Source organism: Pseudonaja textilis, chromosome 1, assembly GCF_049901715.1.
Source record: "Pseudonaja textilis isolate UNSWEBS1 chromosome 1, rPseTex1.2, whole genome shotgun sequence".
Lineage (NCBI taxonomy): Eukaryota > Metazoa > Chordata > Lepidosauria > Squamata > Elapidae > Pseudonaja > Pseudonaja textilis.
The window spans coordinates 90,539,739-90,556,320 of record NC_141990.1 but is presented as its reverse complement, the minus strand read 5'-3'; the positions used below and the strand labels follow the sequence as shown (position 1 = coordinate 90,556,320).

The following is a 16,582-nucleotide window of genomic DNA, read 5'->3' as shown; positions in this document are numbered from 1 at the left end:
ATTATTCTAAGATCTAAGACCTAATAAGGCTCCAATGGTTGGAAAATTGAAAAGAAAGAGAAGAGAACAATCAGCAATAAAAAAAATGAACTCAGTTACAATAGTGTTGGATGCACCATTTGAAAATCTGAAGAATTAGGTTAGTGGATTGTCATGGAGAAAATCTAAGTATGGGTAGCCCCCGACTTATAACCACAATGGAGCCCAAATTTTTGTTGTTAAGTGAGCTTTGCCCCATTTTACAACCTTTCTTGCCACCAGTATTAAACGAGTCGCTATAGTTAAGTATCAGCGTTGTCAAGTGACTCTGACTCCCCATTGACTTGTCAAAAAGTAGCAAAAGGTAACCATGGGGATATTGCAATAGTCAGAAGTGTGGAAAAACGGTCATAAGTAACATTTTTTAGTGCCATTGCAACTTCGAATGGTCACTAAACAAATGTAAGTTGAAGATTACCTGTATTTAGGTGGTAGCCACCAGTGAACAGTGATTGGATAACACATAATTTACCTGTATGGAAGTTGTTTTTAACTCAGTGGTTCTTCTTTTTCTTTATTGATTAGCCCTTGGGCCATATCAAAGTGCAAAGTTCCAGAAACAAATTATTACTAAAATTAGATAAAAGCAATTTAAAATGGAATTGGATAAAATACAATTTAAAATGAAATTGGAATAAAATACAGTCTAAAATGAAATTGGAATAGAATACAATAATTTAAAATATAGATAAAATATGATAAAATTATATGTCTGGGTCATCCCTGCGATCTACTCCAATCATATGCAGATCTCACCTGAACCATTTTGCTTAAGTACTCTGCTGTGTTAAATGTTATTTTCAGATTCTGGCTGCACATAAGGTGAGTTTTGTTTTGATATAGGAATCCCAATGGGTAATTCATTTGATATATAGTCCGAGGTACCTGTCTCTCATCCTCTTATACAGGCAACAATCAAGTAGGATGTGAGCAAGGTCTTCTACCTCTGCCTCTCCGCGAATCAGTGGTTCTTTTGATGAACAAGTTGCTAGAGCAATTAGTTAATTTTATATCTCTGTTTTGAGTTCAAGCCCAGTGATTTCTTGGAGATAATATTGTGCCATGGCGATGCATATTTTTTTTTGTATGTGTACGTACACATACATACTAGTATGTGGAATTGCACTGGGAAACGGTGTGAAATAGTGACTAAGTGCAAATATTGCTATGAATCCCTTTATGGGAGTAAAATTTCACAAATATGTTTGAGATATTTTCGTTATACAGGGCAGACAACCAACATAGTTCTAGACTTAATTTAGGTTATTGGTGCAACCCTATACAGGTAAGTCCTTGATGTACAATCACAATGAAGCTCAAAATTTCCACTGCAGAGCAAGATAGTTGTTAAGTGAGTTGTGCCCCATTTTATGGCCTTTTTTGCCACAAGTGAATCTGGCTTCCCCCATGGACTTTGCTTGTTGGAAGCCAGTTGGGACAGTTACAAATAGTGATCACAAGATCCCGGGATGCTGCAGCCATCATAAATACATACCTGTTGCCAAGCATCCAAATTTTGATCATGCTGCAGTGGTCGTAAGTATGAAAACCAGTGTTTTCGCTACCATTGTAACTTTGTAACTTTGAACAGTCACCAAACAAATGGTTATAAATCAAGGACTATCTCGTAATGCTTTTCATAATATGGTTCTCAAATATTTTCAGGAATAGCTATCACTCTTTTATTTGTCTTCTTAAGCTTACCTTCCAATCTTATCTCTAGGCAAAATAAAATAGCAGTGAGCGAATGGCTTTCATCTCAATCAGTTCATGGCCTTGGAATGAGTTCAGGTCTCAGATCCAGATTCCACACTATATTGGCACTTTGGAGGATGTTCTTTGGCTTGACTCTTTAATTCAGCTGCTTACTTATTTGATTTTAGGAGTATGTTTTCATTAGTACATGTTTTTATTGACTTACATTGTTTACTTACACTGTTTTTATTCTCTGACAGGCCTGGGAACCTCCAAGGCTGTTAAGGAATAGATAAAATACAGTTTAGCCAAGGAATCCTAAATGGTAGTCCTAACAAAATTCTTCACCTATTCTATGTAGCAAGTATCAAATAATATGGTTGACTGTATCATAGACATATTACCTAGTAAGAGAGATTTGCTTTCATACATAAGGCTGGCACAGTCTCTCCGCTTTCCTGCCTTGAACTTGAAGATATGGCTAAGTCCAGTGTGCCATAATTGGAGTCTTCTGATTCACACAACCGAGTTTTTTTTATTTCAGATGGTCTTTTTCTTTAAGCTTAAATACGTAATGATAATGTTTTTCTGTAAGACAGCACTGGCTGAAATGACAAGACCTTGGCTAACGAGGATGGCTTTTCAGTCATTGGTGTTATTACCAAGCAATAGGAGCCCTATTCCTTCATAGTAACACTATTTTGCTATATCTTACTTAGGAATCTCATTCCTTTCATAATTGAGTTTTTGAAGTTGGCATATTAAAACAACCTTCCCCATTGGGGAAGACACATTGGGCTATGAGTTCCAGAATTCCCACTTCATTTTTAATTGATACGGAATTTCTCTTTGTTCTGTGGATACTTCCAACAAACGGCACCAGAATTCTGCATTTGCAATCATGCTTAGCTCACCTGTTCAGGACACAAGTAACTTATTCGCTGTAACCATTTGCATTCATAATTAATGGAACTGCATAGTTGAGCAAGAAATGCCAATTCAGTGCATGATCTTTAAAGAGCAAATGCTTCGGTTGACAAATCTATTTCATTATTTTTTTTTTTGTGGGATACATAATATTTACTGTATCTGGATACTCATCTGAGCATATGACAACAGCCAAATTATGTAATTTATTATCTTTAACATTTCTGTACTTGTAATATTTTAGAATATGTATCCCTTACAGAATATTTCTTTGATTTATTCAATGTTTTGTCCATATGTTTTTGGAATGAAGGTTGGCAACTATTTAGCACTTCTCAAAATTGAGATGACTCCCATACCACAGTGTAAGAACAAAATGAATGTACAGTTAAAAATCAAAATGGAACCAATATGGATATTTTAGGTAGGCCATATGGTCCATTCATGGGTACCAGTATATTCAATTACGTTCTTCCCTTCGTATTTACTACTTCACATGGAAATTTTGAAGAGCATCAAAAGGCACTGTCAGATGATAAATATGGTAAATGTTTTTCATTATTGTATTTAAGCATATTTGATTTAAAATATGTCTGTGTGCCTTTAAAAAGGAAAATGTAAGTGGTAGAGAGCATCTGTGATGGCTAGGAATGGTGATTTCATTCACAATGAAAGCAACTTGCATAGCTTTTAAGGTATGTTGGTTTTGAACTACTAGACTTTTCGTGTTGCAGAAAGTTATTATGAGCCCTGGTGGTGTAGTGGTTAGAATGTAGTATTGCAGGTTGACTCTGCCCACAGCCTGAAGTTTCAATCTGACAGGTTCAAGGTTGACTCAGACTTTCATCCTTCCAGAGTTGATAAAATGAGAACCCAGATTGTTGGGGGCAACATAATGACTCTGTAAACTGCTTAGAGAGGGCTATAAAGCACTGTGAAGCAGTATATAAATCTAAGTGTTATTGATACTTCTATTGCTATTATATACAGTGTATGCAGAAATGATACTAAACTAAAGGATTAATGGTTTTTAAAAGAGAATTTTTACAGTAGCATTTGTTAGAACACAGTTGGGTTGGATGCATGCTGTGTATATGGATTCACCTTCTGCTGTTTATACCTGTAATTATACAAAGTGCATTCCTCATCTTAGAAGCCTAGGACCACAATTTGAAAACGTAGAAGGGAACTAGGTTACCACAGATTTCCAAGGCAGGAACTAAGTATTATTCACATCCACTTATGATATTGATCCAGACTATTAGGTCAAACAGTTTCTATACACTGTATTAGCCATTATGATATAGACCTAAAACACAAATCACAGATAAGTGATTGGGAGAGAGAGCTTTTATGTGTTACTAGTTTGGCTGGATGTCATATTTTGTCTGTTGGCAATGAAAGAAATGTGAGAGGTCATTTAACTTACATGATTTGTTCTTGTGAATTATTTATATCTTTTTGGAACAATATTTGAATGTATATATAAGTTTATACAGTAATTATGGGGGAAATAGGAGGGAGGAATACTGTATTAGATAAGTTCATGTGTCTGTGTGTGAGTGTGCGAGTGTGAGAAAGAGAGATTGTAGATGGTTTATGTAATAATAATCTCTTAATAGTACAGCTGTTAATGTTATGTGGAATACTCTTGTCAGTTTCTTTTGAGTTTTTACTCTAAAACTAGTGTTATACATGCACCTATATGTGAGATAGTAAAACACTTTAAAAACAGAATCCTAGACTGACAATATTTTGATCTGATGCAGTTTCCCCCCCACTCTGTACGTTAAGGTTTTCTGCAAGTGTCATTAGTTTCCCTAGTATAAGAGCCAGTTGATATTGTTTTGAAGGGTGATAGCTCTTCCCACCCCCTGCAAATCGCTTCACGGAGGTAAATCTGATCAATAATATAATTAATTATGACAAGTTCTGTACTGTAGAGTCAGATTTAATTTTAAACGTTTGAAATCATGGCATGCTGAAGTTCTCAAGATCATTGCTTTCGTGATCATACAACAGAATAAATATTTGACTATGATTTGGATTGTAAACAGCAATAAACATCAACATTTAATTTGGTTTATGTAATTATCATAAATATCTTCAATTTTGAAACTGTATCCTAGATTTAAATAAAACCTATATTTTTGTACCTGTTGAAACCTATATTTCATAATGATGGATTCATAGCTAAAGGATATGTCCTGTTAAACTCTTAGTGAAATCGTTCTTACAAGTAAGGATTATTGTATTTCAATTCCATTATTTCAATAATATTAAATCTATATCTTTTGGATCTGATTGAAATAAAAATAAAATAGATTAAATCTATATTTATCTCTCTTGTTCTTACAGGATCTGAAATGATAAATTTAGCAGTTGCATAATTAACATCCTCTAGTTATGAGGCAAAAGTTAAAATAGAGATTTTGGAATTAAGAATATTGCTAAGATTTATCATGTTTTTTTAAAAAGAATCTTTTAAATATTTTTATAGCACTTCTTATGCTAAGCATCTGCCAGCTCTGCGTGCATTAAAATACTGGGTTTGCTGTAAAACCCATAAAGCAATTTAAAAAATTAAACTTTGTAAAGTATATAAAAAAGCTATTATTGCAGCAGTGTTATTAGAAGGGATCAAATGCCAGAGTAAATGCTTTTTTATCATTTAAAAAATATCCCAAATAATATTAGGTAGGTCCAGGACTTCTGGGGAAGAAACAGCAAACTGAAGACAGAACGGCACCAATGACTATGGCAGAATGAAGAGCCGGTGAGTAGATTGGCTCTTCAGAATACTTTTACAATCAGGGAGATTACTTGGGATCACACACAAGTTCTCCTCATGAGGAGTCCATGGGGCAAAGGTCTTCAGCAGGTTTAGACCTCTGAGAGACGAGAGGAGGTCACCTTTGTCCAAACCAAGGCATCTGCCTTTATGGACCTAGGATTTTCATACTTCCTATCAGAGGTGGTAATTAGCAGGTTCTGAGCAGTTCTGGAGAACCGGTAGCGGAAATTTTGAGTAGTTCGGAGAATGACATATACCATCTCTGACTGGAGATTTTACAGTATCCTTCCCCTGCCATGCCCACCAAGCCACGCCCACAGAACCAGTAGTAAAAATATTTGAATCCCACCACTGCTTCCTATGCTAATAACTTTATGAAATTGTTTGTTAACTGCTTTTCAGTTTTTAGGAACCTTTGAAATGACAAGAGTTATAGCTTTGAATAAGTTTCCTTTAATTCTTAGAGAAAGAAACTTTAAATACAAGTTTAAAGATTTAAGTTTAAATATAAGTTTAAGAATTTCAAAAAATTATCTTTCTTTCTGGAATAAACTGCAAAAGAATGATCAGTTTTGAAAAACTACAATTGGACTAAGTTGGCATGGATTTGAAATAAAAATTTGAAATTGATTGTAAGAATGCTTCTCATGGGGAAAAAAAGCTACTGCTTTGAATTCTTAAAAAATGATGAACTTTCAAGTTGAATGCACTTGGGGGAACTAAAGATAACTAAAGATTATAATAAAGGACAGGAATATTTCAGTTGAACTTTCTAAAATAGAACGGAACAAAGTACTTCAATATTGGATGTATTGTCAGATATTGGAAATAATGGACCCAGAAGTTAATTTCAGTAGTATCTGCCATTGCAAACAGACTGTGTTTTTAAAAAGTTATAGAAGAAAAAGTTATACTGGACAAGACTGAAACTGATTTGAAAGTGAATTTATAAATGACAGGCTATAACTATAACATAGAAAAAGATTTTACAGTGGATATACAAACCAGGTGATATCTTAAAAATTAAAAGGGATACACAAATAACAAACCTAAAGAGTGATCTAGATAACTTTCCTACATTGGATTTCCAATAGAAACTAGTTATAGTTTTGAAGAATTTTGTGAGAAAGGACATGGAAAAAATAAAAATAAGTCAATTTTAAGGACATTAAAGTAAAACAGAGGAATATAAAGTTGTTTATTTGATCAAGCTTAAAATAGAGTAACTGGTAATGAACTTTTGTTCACCGGGACGGAACAACCAGGTTTTAAGGATTTCTTTATAGATAAGAGATGAAATATAGGAAGAAGAGACCTCCTTTTAAGATAAAGTGATAAGTTATTAAAATTGTTTATACTTGCGATGAAGGGAGAACTTATTTCTTTATATATTTTCTTTTTCTTTATTTTCCTTTCTATTCTTTCTATTTCTTAATTTTTGGCACTTTCTATATTTTTCTTTTTATTCTTTTCTTTTTCTTAGTTTGCATTTTTTTCTTTTTAATTGTAATGTTTAATAAAATTATAATTAAAAAAATAATAACAATAGCTTGGTCCACTAGGCTGTTTACAATTCTTTATGTGTTTTATTAAGTTGTTTCTTATAATGAGCTACTGTGGTGCAGTGGTTAGAATGCAATATTTCAGGCTAACTGCTCACTGCCCGGAGTTTGATCCTGACTGGCTGAAGGTTGACTCAGCCTTCCATCCTTCCAAGGTTGGTGAAATGAGGACTCAGATTGTTAGGAGCAATATGCTGACTCTGTATACTGGTCAGAGAGGTGTGTAAAGCACTATGAAGCAATATAAGTGCTGTTGCTATTACTATTGCTATTCCTACTACTTAGTTTCCAGCTTTTAAAAAATTCAGATTCCTTGATAAATTAGCAGTTTTTATATTAGCAAAACATGGGAATTAATTTTAATTGTATGTGAATCATTTTGCTTAATGCTCAAGGTAGTTTTTTATATCTTGAAAATATACATGTGGATAATGTTAGCTTCTTTATTCTTTATTCTAACTGTGATAGGTAAATTTAACTTTTGGATCATTTCCATTAAATTCAGTGGGGCTTACTCCTGAGTAAGTATATTCTATCAACTTTGAATACAGGCTTTTCTGTGCCCTGTATTTTTTCCCAAGCTCTCAATTTGATTCATATCCAAGAAGGTCAAGAATCCTAGTCATCTGAGAAGTTTCACATTAATCCGTGACATTTTCCTTGCTTCGAAAAGGGTTTTATGAATTTTGGAATCATGTAAAACTTGTTATTAAATAATATTGAACAGATGAATTTTTAAAAAATTATCTGATAAGGCAGTTTTTTAAATGAAAAAAAAAAATGAAATTGAATTAGAGATATAACCACCTTCATTTATTTTACAGGGTAGCCGCCATGAATGAACCAGCTTGTAGTGGAAATGGGCAAGACTTTGATGTATTTAGTGTAATGGACTGGAAGGATGGAATTGGTACCTTGCCTGGAAGTGATTTGAAGGTACTGTAATTACAGAGATGTAAACACAGAGATGTACAATGTTTTATTAAAAGGTGTGATTATTTTAGTTAAAAAACAAAAGAACAAAAAGTATGTTATTTTTAATTGTAAAATATTACATAACAGTATATAATATAAAAGAAGTTACCTAGTAAAAACAAGAGCAGCATATTAAACTTAAATTTTAACTTAAACAATTTCAAAATCTTAAAAGTAACGAGCTTTGGAAAGAAACGTCTTTGAGAGTTAGAATATCCCTACACAGCTACAACTATCTCAGCATCTCCACATCACATGATCAAAATTCTAGCACTTGGCAACTGGCATGTGTTTAGAATGGTTGCAGGATCCTGGACTCATGTGATCACCATTTGCAACTTTCCCGGTCTGCTTTTGACAAGCAAAGTCAAATGCGGGAAGCTAGATTTGCGTAATGACCACCTGATTCACTTAACAATTGCAGTGATTTACTAAATAATTATGGCAAAAGTTATAAAATTGGGTGTGACTCATCTAATAACTTCCTTGCTGTCTTGGTAAGGATGTCACCTTGTTCTAAACAAATTGAACACCATTTCTTATTCCTTCAAATGATCACCGTTTCTCAACTGGAATGATTTCCAGCTTATATAGTTGAGTTTGCTTCCTAGAATTTTATTAAGATGTTGCATAATAAGGTGCACAAAGAAGGCTCTCTGACAATTCCTGACACTTACAGCTGATATGGAAACATAACATGGATTGTTTTTTTAAAAAAAATTTTTTATGACATTTCTATACATATTAGTTCAGAATAATGGTAGAATTGAGGCAACTTGCCCATGAGCAATCCCTTACTTCTTGCTATTTATTTTATACAGTTTAGCTGCTTTAAGTGCTTTGTGTTTAGAAAGGATTACATGGGATTAATTAAGATATTTTCATCAACAGTATCACCTTTCAATCATATCATATAGAAATTTGTGTGATATTAGTCAGCACTTCAGTGAAGGAGGTTAAAATCTGGAAGATACCATTTTGAAATTTTGGATAGCTTCTTTATGCGTGCATTTTCTCCCCCAGTGATGGAGGATGATTTTGATTTTGTACTGGCTTCAGGTTGTTTTTTCTGCTTCCTCTAATTAGATAAGTACTAGTGCTAGTACTTCTGATACAAAAATGAATATTTCTTTGTTTTATGCTTTAGAGGTATTTCTAGTGTATTAAAATAAAATCAAATTGTATCTTTCTAATATATTCGTATAATAAAATATACACTGGAAAGTGTACATTTATGCATGTATGAACCACTTCATAGAAAGTTTGCTGGCCCAGTAATATGAGCATGACTTTGTAAGATTGAATTGCAATTATATGCAAGCTTCAACCAAACTATAAAGGCATTCATTGTTATTTCGTGGATTAAGGAACTGTTCTATGAATGAAAACACTGAACAGATAGTCATTGGGAAAATGATGGTAAACGGGACAGGGAACTCAGTTGTAAAATGACATGGTTGTAAAATGCAGTGTCCCACAACTGCCAACTTATGATATTCTGGCAGCACTAGTTGCAGTCGTTAGGTGAATCCTACCTGGTCATCAGATGTGATGTCACGTGATTGCTATTTGCAATCTCCTGCCAGCTTTCTAATTGATTTTGTTTGTTGCCAGTGAAGGTTGCAAATGGTGATCAGGTGATTGTGGGACACACTGCAACCCTTGTAATTGAAACCCAGTTGCCAAGTATTTGAATCACAGTCACATGACTGCAATATTGAACCATGGGGCTGCAACATTGAGGATTTGCCATAAATCTAATTTAATGCCATCATAATTTCTAATGGTTGCTGATCAAATGTTCATTAACTGAGGACTACCTGTAATTCTGAGGGCTAAATCCTAGAAGTTTATATGCTGATGTAAAGAATCATCTCCAATAAACATAGCAAAGAAATTTGTTAAATGTATCATTTGATCACAAACAGTGATTAAAAAAATACAGTTGTTTCACATTTATTTGGGGTATACGCAAAGGTGCAGTGCTTAAAACAATTCCTGTGAGTGGTTCTAAGGGGCTGAATGGAGATTTGATTCCACATTGTCTCCTCAGCTCTATTTCTACTTCTAGATTGCTGTACAACAATTCCATGGTCAGCATTCAGAATGTTTAATTGAGGGAAATGAAATGTGTCGTATTAAGTTTTCAAGGATCATGCTGTTTTGCCTCCGGTGCTTTCATCTTCTCTCCTTCCATCTTTTTCTCTTCTTTCTAGGCTGAAACCTAAATTTAGAGTTAGTCCTTTTGAATTTCTGAATAAATAAAGAGAGGATGTTTCACATCTATGTTTTATTCTTTTAAATAAGATATAGGTGTGTGTTTGAGAAGAAAGCTTGAGCTCACCAGCTTCCTCCTGTTCAGAAAGGGCACATTTTAAAGACAGGCTTTTAAACAGAGGCTTTCTGTTCTTTGCCTTCCTTGTGCTGAGGAAATGATTGCTTCCTCCTATATGCTAACATGACTTGGGGTTTCCATTGGAAAAGGGATCAATGAAGCTATAATGCCAGAAGATTTTGTTATTAATTTATTATTTCTCCAAGTTGTTTTAAAACGTGACTAAGTCTAAATGTAGGCCAAATGCACATTTTTTCCTCAAACATCCCTCCCCCACATTCATGGAAAGTATCTTACTTAAGCATTAGAATTTTTTGATTTTTCTACAGCACGTACGGTTGTCATTCTTCTCTGGCTCCAGAACTTATATTCAACTTCTTGTTCTTCCCACCTAAATACACTTGGTAATTTACTCATACTGTACTAATCATGCACAATGCCTCTGTTATAATAGATCAGGTTTCTTTAACTAGGAAAACATGGGAGAAACTCTCCTGCTTTGGAATAACAGTAGTGTGGGGCAATCTTATTAATAATGGTATTAGATGAAAGAGGTTGCTCCTTGTTTAGCGGTAAAGGTATCATTACTTATGATACTCAAGGAATTGGATCAATTTTATTTGGATTGTCCCACATTGCAAAATGCCAGGGCAGTTTTGCAGGGTAGAACTTTGAAAATGAATAGTTTGGAGAAGATCTTAAGGCAACTCTTGGAACTTTAAATATTTAACTAGATCCAAGACTGATTGCTTTTGATAATTCAAATAGTGAATTAAGATTTGTATTAAATGAGAAGGCTTAGCCTTAGAATCACACCAACAACAATTTTAGTTGGTATGGGCAACTTCTTCCTAACCTCAAAAGAAGAGAGGTCAAACAGAGGGTTACTCCAGAAAAAAATATTTATTAGTAGTACATTAAAATACAGGTCCCTTGAATTATTTAAAACAATTTATATTGCACTGTTGTTTTTCTTATTTTTAGTATAAAAGGATGGATTATTTATAGAAAGCAATTTCATACATGAGCCATTTTTTACAAGTGAAGACTGCCTGCAAGAAAATTGGTCTTTTATTCATTATTCAGATTTGTTTCAAACATTGTATGTTACAAAATATTTCAACATCAAATTTGCTAGTAAAACATTCAGACAAAATGAAATAAAAATGCTGCAGCAGTCTGGCATTTAATGCAATAAGTAATTTTCAGCTGCTGTGGAGTTTCGAGGATTGGAGTTTCAAGCTATGGAGTTTCAAGGATTTCAAATCAGAAACACTTCATATTACAATTGCTGTGAACTATGTAGAGAGCTTAAAAGTTGATACCTTCCAAACTGAAGAGCATATATAAAAGTGAAGGACCCTGCTTTTCTGAGTCACTCTGATGAGTACATACAATCACCATCACCTTTGGATTCAAGTGCTCCAATCAAATTGGACAAGCTGCAATAAATTAAAATTGCTTCCTGGGAAAGTAGCAGAATGTGGAACACTTTTTTATTATTGTACTTGTGTGTTTTCAAGTGCCCTACTTTTAAAGTGATGTTACAAGTATGCCTAGCACATTGCTATTGCTAACTAAACAAGTGAATGCATCTATTTTGAAAAGCATTCTGAAAATAGATATAGCTGAGCCTGGGAATACATTCAGAAAGGATATGTGCCAGAACCTAATGGCCCAATAGAGCTAGCCAGAAATAAATATATTATCAAATCTGGTTTGCAAAAATCTGAAAGTGCCTTAAATTATCCCATTTCTTTACTTGGAAATTACATTAGTACATTCCATTTACAAACAGTTCCCACTGTCACTGTGTGATGCAGGGGTACAGAGATTTAAAGCTTGGAGGTGCTATTTTGATTATATGTAGAACCTAAGGTAGCAAACAGGAACCAGCTGTAAAAAACATGCCTTTAGAATGCTGAGCCCCAGAGGATTCTGCCCCTGAAAGCAAATATAGGAGGAAGGAGCCTCTTCAGGATCACAGCAGGAGGGAAAATAATTAAATTCTCCATCTATTTCTACAGCTGTCCTAATCCACTCTCCCAGCTGCTGCTATTTCCATTTTTAACCACCTGCCTTGCTTTGAGAGTGCAATCCTTTGAAGCAAAAGCACACATTGAAATTAGGATGGTTGAATATAGGTAGTCCTAGGCTTACGAACACAGGATCAGAACCTCTGTCACAAAGCAATTTTACAACTTTTTTTTTGCCATGCTCATTAAGTAAATCACCATTGGTCATTAAGTGAATTTGGCTTCCCCCATTGATTTTGCTTGCTGGAAACTCCCTGGGAAGGTCGCAAATGGTGATCACATGACCCTGAGATGCTACAACCTTTGTAAATACATGCCGGCTGCCAAGGACCCTGATTTTAATCAAGTGACTAAAGGGAACCTGCGGTGATTGTAAGTGAGAGGGACCAGTTGCAAGTCACTCTTTTCAGTGCTGTTGTAACTTCAAATGGTCGTTAAACAAGTTGTCCAGGACAAAGGGTGGTAGAGCAAAGTGGCTGTGTTTTTTCCTTGACTGATCAAAGTGATTTCTACACATGCAAATAAGTCACTTTCTTCAAGGCAAAGGCACCAGTTTGAGAATGACTAGCCCCGTATCCATGCTTTGCAACTCACAAAGCAAGGCTTCTCATAATGAAACATATCCCTAGAAACCCACATTTAATTACATTTGGACCTCTCTTACGAGCATAAACTCAATGCAAGTAGAAATTTATCAGGAAAGCAATAAAATTTGCCACAATAGTGAAGAAACAGTATCAAGAATGTTTATGGATGTTTATGCATTGGCTGAAATGACACTAATACCAAGCCAATTTTTATACCTAGGATGTTGATATTATGTGTAACATGAGAAATAACACATAAAAGATTTTCAGACTAAACTCCTATGTATACTGTTCATTCTTGAACTACATAAAAGTATTAGTATGTATAGAGCAGAAAATAGTAGCTTCTAGCTCTAAAGTGTTTATAATCAAAAATTCACTGCAGGAGCAACAAAAGGGAAAGGAAAGGGTAGCAGAGGCAGGAGTTTACTGTATGCACTTGTCTTTGAAAAAGTGCTGGTATTTTGACAAAAGGTTGTCTTTTTTTGTTGTTGAAAAATGCAACTGCATAAAGCCATTCAGTCCCATTCAGAAAGTTCATTCTCAAATATATTTTCAATGGAATTGTACGTGACCACTAGAGGGTACTGGCAATCTACTATTTTTTCTTTCAATAGCCTTCCTTAACTTTACTATCATTTAATTATATTGCTTTGTTTATTTTATGTTCACACTTTCTGTAATTTTCCCCAACATTTTCATCTTTGATATGAGTGCTATTCTGAGAATTCTGGTCCTTGTTCAGCCTAAAATTGGAACAAATGTTTAAAGAATATATAGAAAACTCTAATTTTTGCAATTTAGGAATATGTTCACTGAGACAGATGCACTCAAGCTAAGCAGCCTTTGCCTATTATTTCAGTTCATGTGGGTGAGACTGTTATTTTTAAAATTCAGAAGATGATATATAAATTAGATACCAACTGGGATACAGCAGCATAAATGAATCAGTTCAATACCGCCATTAAGTTTGCTTGCCGGAAGATGCTAGGAAGTTGCAAATGAGAACCATGGAACCTGGTGAGGAGGCTGCAACCATTGTAAATATATACCAATTGCCAAGTGTCTGAATTTTGAATATGTGACCATGAGGATGCTACAGTAGAAGTAAGGGTGAGAACTAGTTGTTTTCAACTTTGACTGGTTGGTAAATGATGGTTATAAATCAAAGTTACAAAGCAACAATACAAGAGCACACAACAGATACAAACTCAATGTAAACTGCTCCAAACTTGATTGTAGAAAGTACAGCTTCAGCAACAGAGTGGTCAATGCCAGGAATTCACTACCTGGTTCTGTTGTTACATCCTCAAACCCCCACTCCTTTACCCTTAAACTATCTACTATTGACTTCACCCCATTCCCAAGAGGTCTGCCAGGGGCGTGCATAAGTGCACAATTCTTCCTACTGTCCCTGTCCTATCCCATTTATTCGTACTTATTTCCTGTATTCATACTCATGTTCATTCTTATACCTGTTATCTTGTAAGAGATTTACAAATCAAATAAATAAAAATAAATAAAAAAGACTGACTATATGTAGCAAATATAAAAGCTACTTCTTATTTTATTGTCTAAAATCAAATCCATTGGCAATTTAAGTAAGTTATGAGATAATTAAGGAGCTAATATAATGAAGAATAAATATTACTGTATGTGCACGAGTGTTTGTGTAAAATATACAAACTATAACTGATACTAAAACTTTTTATATTATTTTTTCACATTTTAAAATCAGTTTTGTGTGAATGAATTTGGAGCTCTAGAAGTAATCACTGATGTCACAGAAATGGAAAGTGTTAAGAAGGCTACGGCTACCACAACTTGGATGGTGCCAACTGTCCAAGAAGGTCAGTGCAATGATTTTAATTTTGTTTCTTGGCATTACAATTTCATATGGATATCAGTGTGTCTAGCTGTCCTAGACAAGCTTATAATTTCTATTGTGCGTACATTTTAAATAAGAAGAAATGAATTGTTTTACAAATACTCTAAAATTTGTTCCAAAGAATGAATAGTGGTGTTATAATTTCCCACTTTTAAACAGTTTGTGGCAGCAAGTAATGGGGTGTGTGTGAAGATTGAGACCAGAGATATGCATTTGGCATAATCCAAGCATTCTTCCTTAAAAAAACATGCTGTTCTACCTTCCTGCTACTGCCACAAGGGAAAGAAAGAACTAGTCCTCTTTATCTGCTTGATGAGTGCTTGCTCTTGATCTTGATCAAGTGCTTGCGCTCTTGGCCTGGAAACATCTTAAGTCATTTAAATGCAGTTAAAATATTCACATAAACGTTGGCTCTAAATCAACAGGATTTATATTAAAAGGAAAAAAAAGTCACTGCTACTGGATTTTGCTTAGAAGAAGGTTGCAGTTCCTGCTTTCTTGTAATATACAACACCATCTCTTAGCTCACAGAATCACATTTGTCTCCTGAAATAGTTAAGCCATAATACAAAAACTGAACTAAAATAAAATAAAAGTGGCACCAGATCAAAGGATCAGAAAAGAACAATCCATAGATTGTTTAAAGTTGTTGTGATTTCTATATATTTGTCTGTGGTGAGGCTAAAACACAACCATCTTCTTAGGCCCATGGAAAACTAATAAGAACCAATTAAGAACTAGGTGATGGGATTCTGAATATTTCAGAAAAGAGCTACTGAATTAAATTGTGTTCTGGGCTGAAGTATGCAGTTGCTGGCCTCAGGGATGTATAAAGGCTGTGTGGGAATCCCTGGAAATTGTTTTGTAAGCCCCAGAGTGGCCTTAACCCAATTTAGGAAAAAAAGACAAATTACTTCAACTACTTCAGCTCTGCCCACTCATTTCCCTGCTCACTACGGTTTCACCTTCCCCCAAATTTTATATTTGATTCCCCAACAACCATAAGATTGCCCATTCCTGCTCTAAATGCCGGCTATATGCAGACTTATGCTTCCAGGAAAAGGAGCTTATCTTTCATTTATGAAAGAGACCAGGTTCAGCAAAATCTTACCAACAGAAAAAGTCTAAAGGAGATTTAATTTGTGAATTCTCTTGTTGCCTTGCAGTCTTCATGCTGCTCCACAGTCCTGGAGCATCTCCGCAGGAAAATGACAAATTCATCAAAAATCACGTGTCCTTATTTCTCTTGTGAGTTTCAGTGAGCAGAATTTTGCTCATCTGGGATCCAGTCCAATAGCTTTTACATATTAAAATCTGTTTGATAGAATATTTTTCCAAAGTTCTTAAGCTTGCAAACCAGAGGTGGTATTCAGCAGGTTCTGACCAGTTCTGGAGAACCGGTAGCGGAAATTTTGAGTAGTTCAGAGAAGTGGCAAATACCACCTCTGACTGGAGGTTTTACAGTATCTTTCCCCTGCCACGCCCACCAAGCCACGCCCACAGAACTGGTAGTAAAAAAATTTGAATCCCACCACTGTTGCAAACCACTTAATATAAGCAGTAATTTAAGTGTTGGCTAGTAAGAACTTAAGAAGTGTCTTGCTGGATTGGACTGTTAGTTAATCTGTCATCGCAGTGGCCAAACAGTTACACAAGAAAGTATTCATTCACAAATTTGGCCAACCCTTTTTTTAATCCAGCTAAGTTGGTAGTCACTATTATATATCATAGCTCCTAATTCCAA

The 16,582-nt window shown here is 34.7% G+C and overlaps 1 protein-coding gene across 6 annotated transcripts in view; it reads left to right on the top strand.

Annotated features, from left to right (window-relative positions):
• Positions 1–16,582, top strand: part of L3MBTL3 (L3MBTL histone methyl-lysine binding protein 3) — an 80,834-nt gene that overhangs the window by 12,309 nt on the left and 51,943 nt on the right. For 3 of the 6 annotated variants that reach the window (XM_026705486.2, XM_087941250.1, XM_087941245.1), the window contains exons 2-4: positions 5,359–5,437; positions 7,842–7,953; positions 14,689–14,800. In XM_026705486.2, the coding sequence (XP_026561271.2) occupies positions 5,427–5,437; positions 7,842–7,953; positions 14,689–14,800 (235 nt within the window). In that variant the 5' untranslated portion in view covers positions 5,359–5,426. The remainder of the gene's footprint in view (positions 1–5,358; positions 5,438–7,841; positions 7,954–14,688; positions 14,801–16,582) is intronic. The other 3 variants (XM_087941260.1, XM_087941235.1, XM_087941255.1) reach the window with 1 other exon arrangement.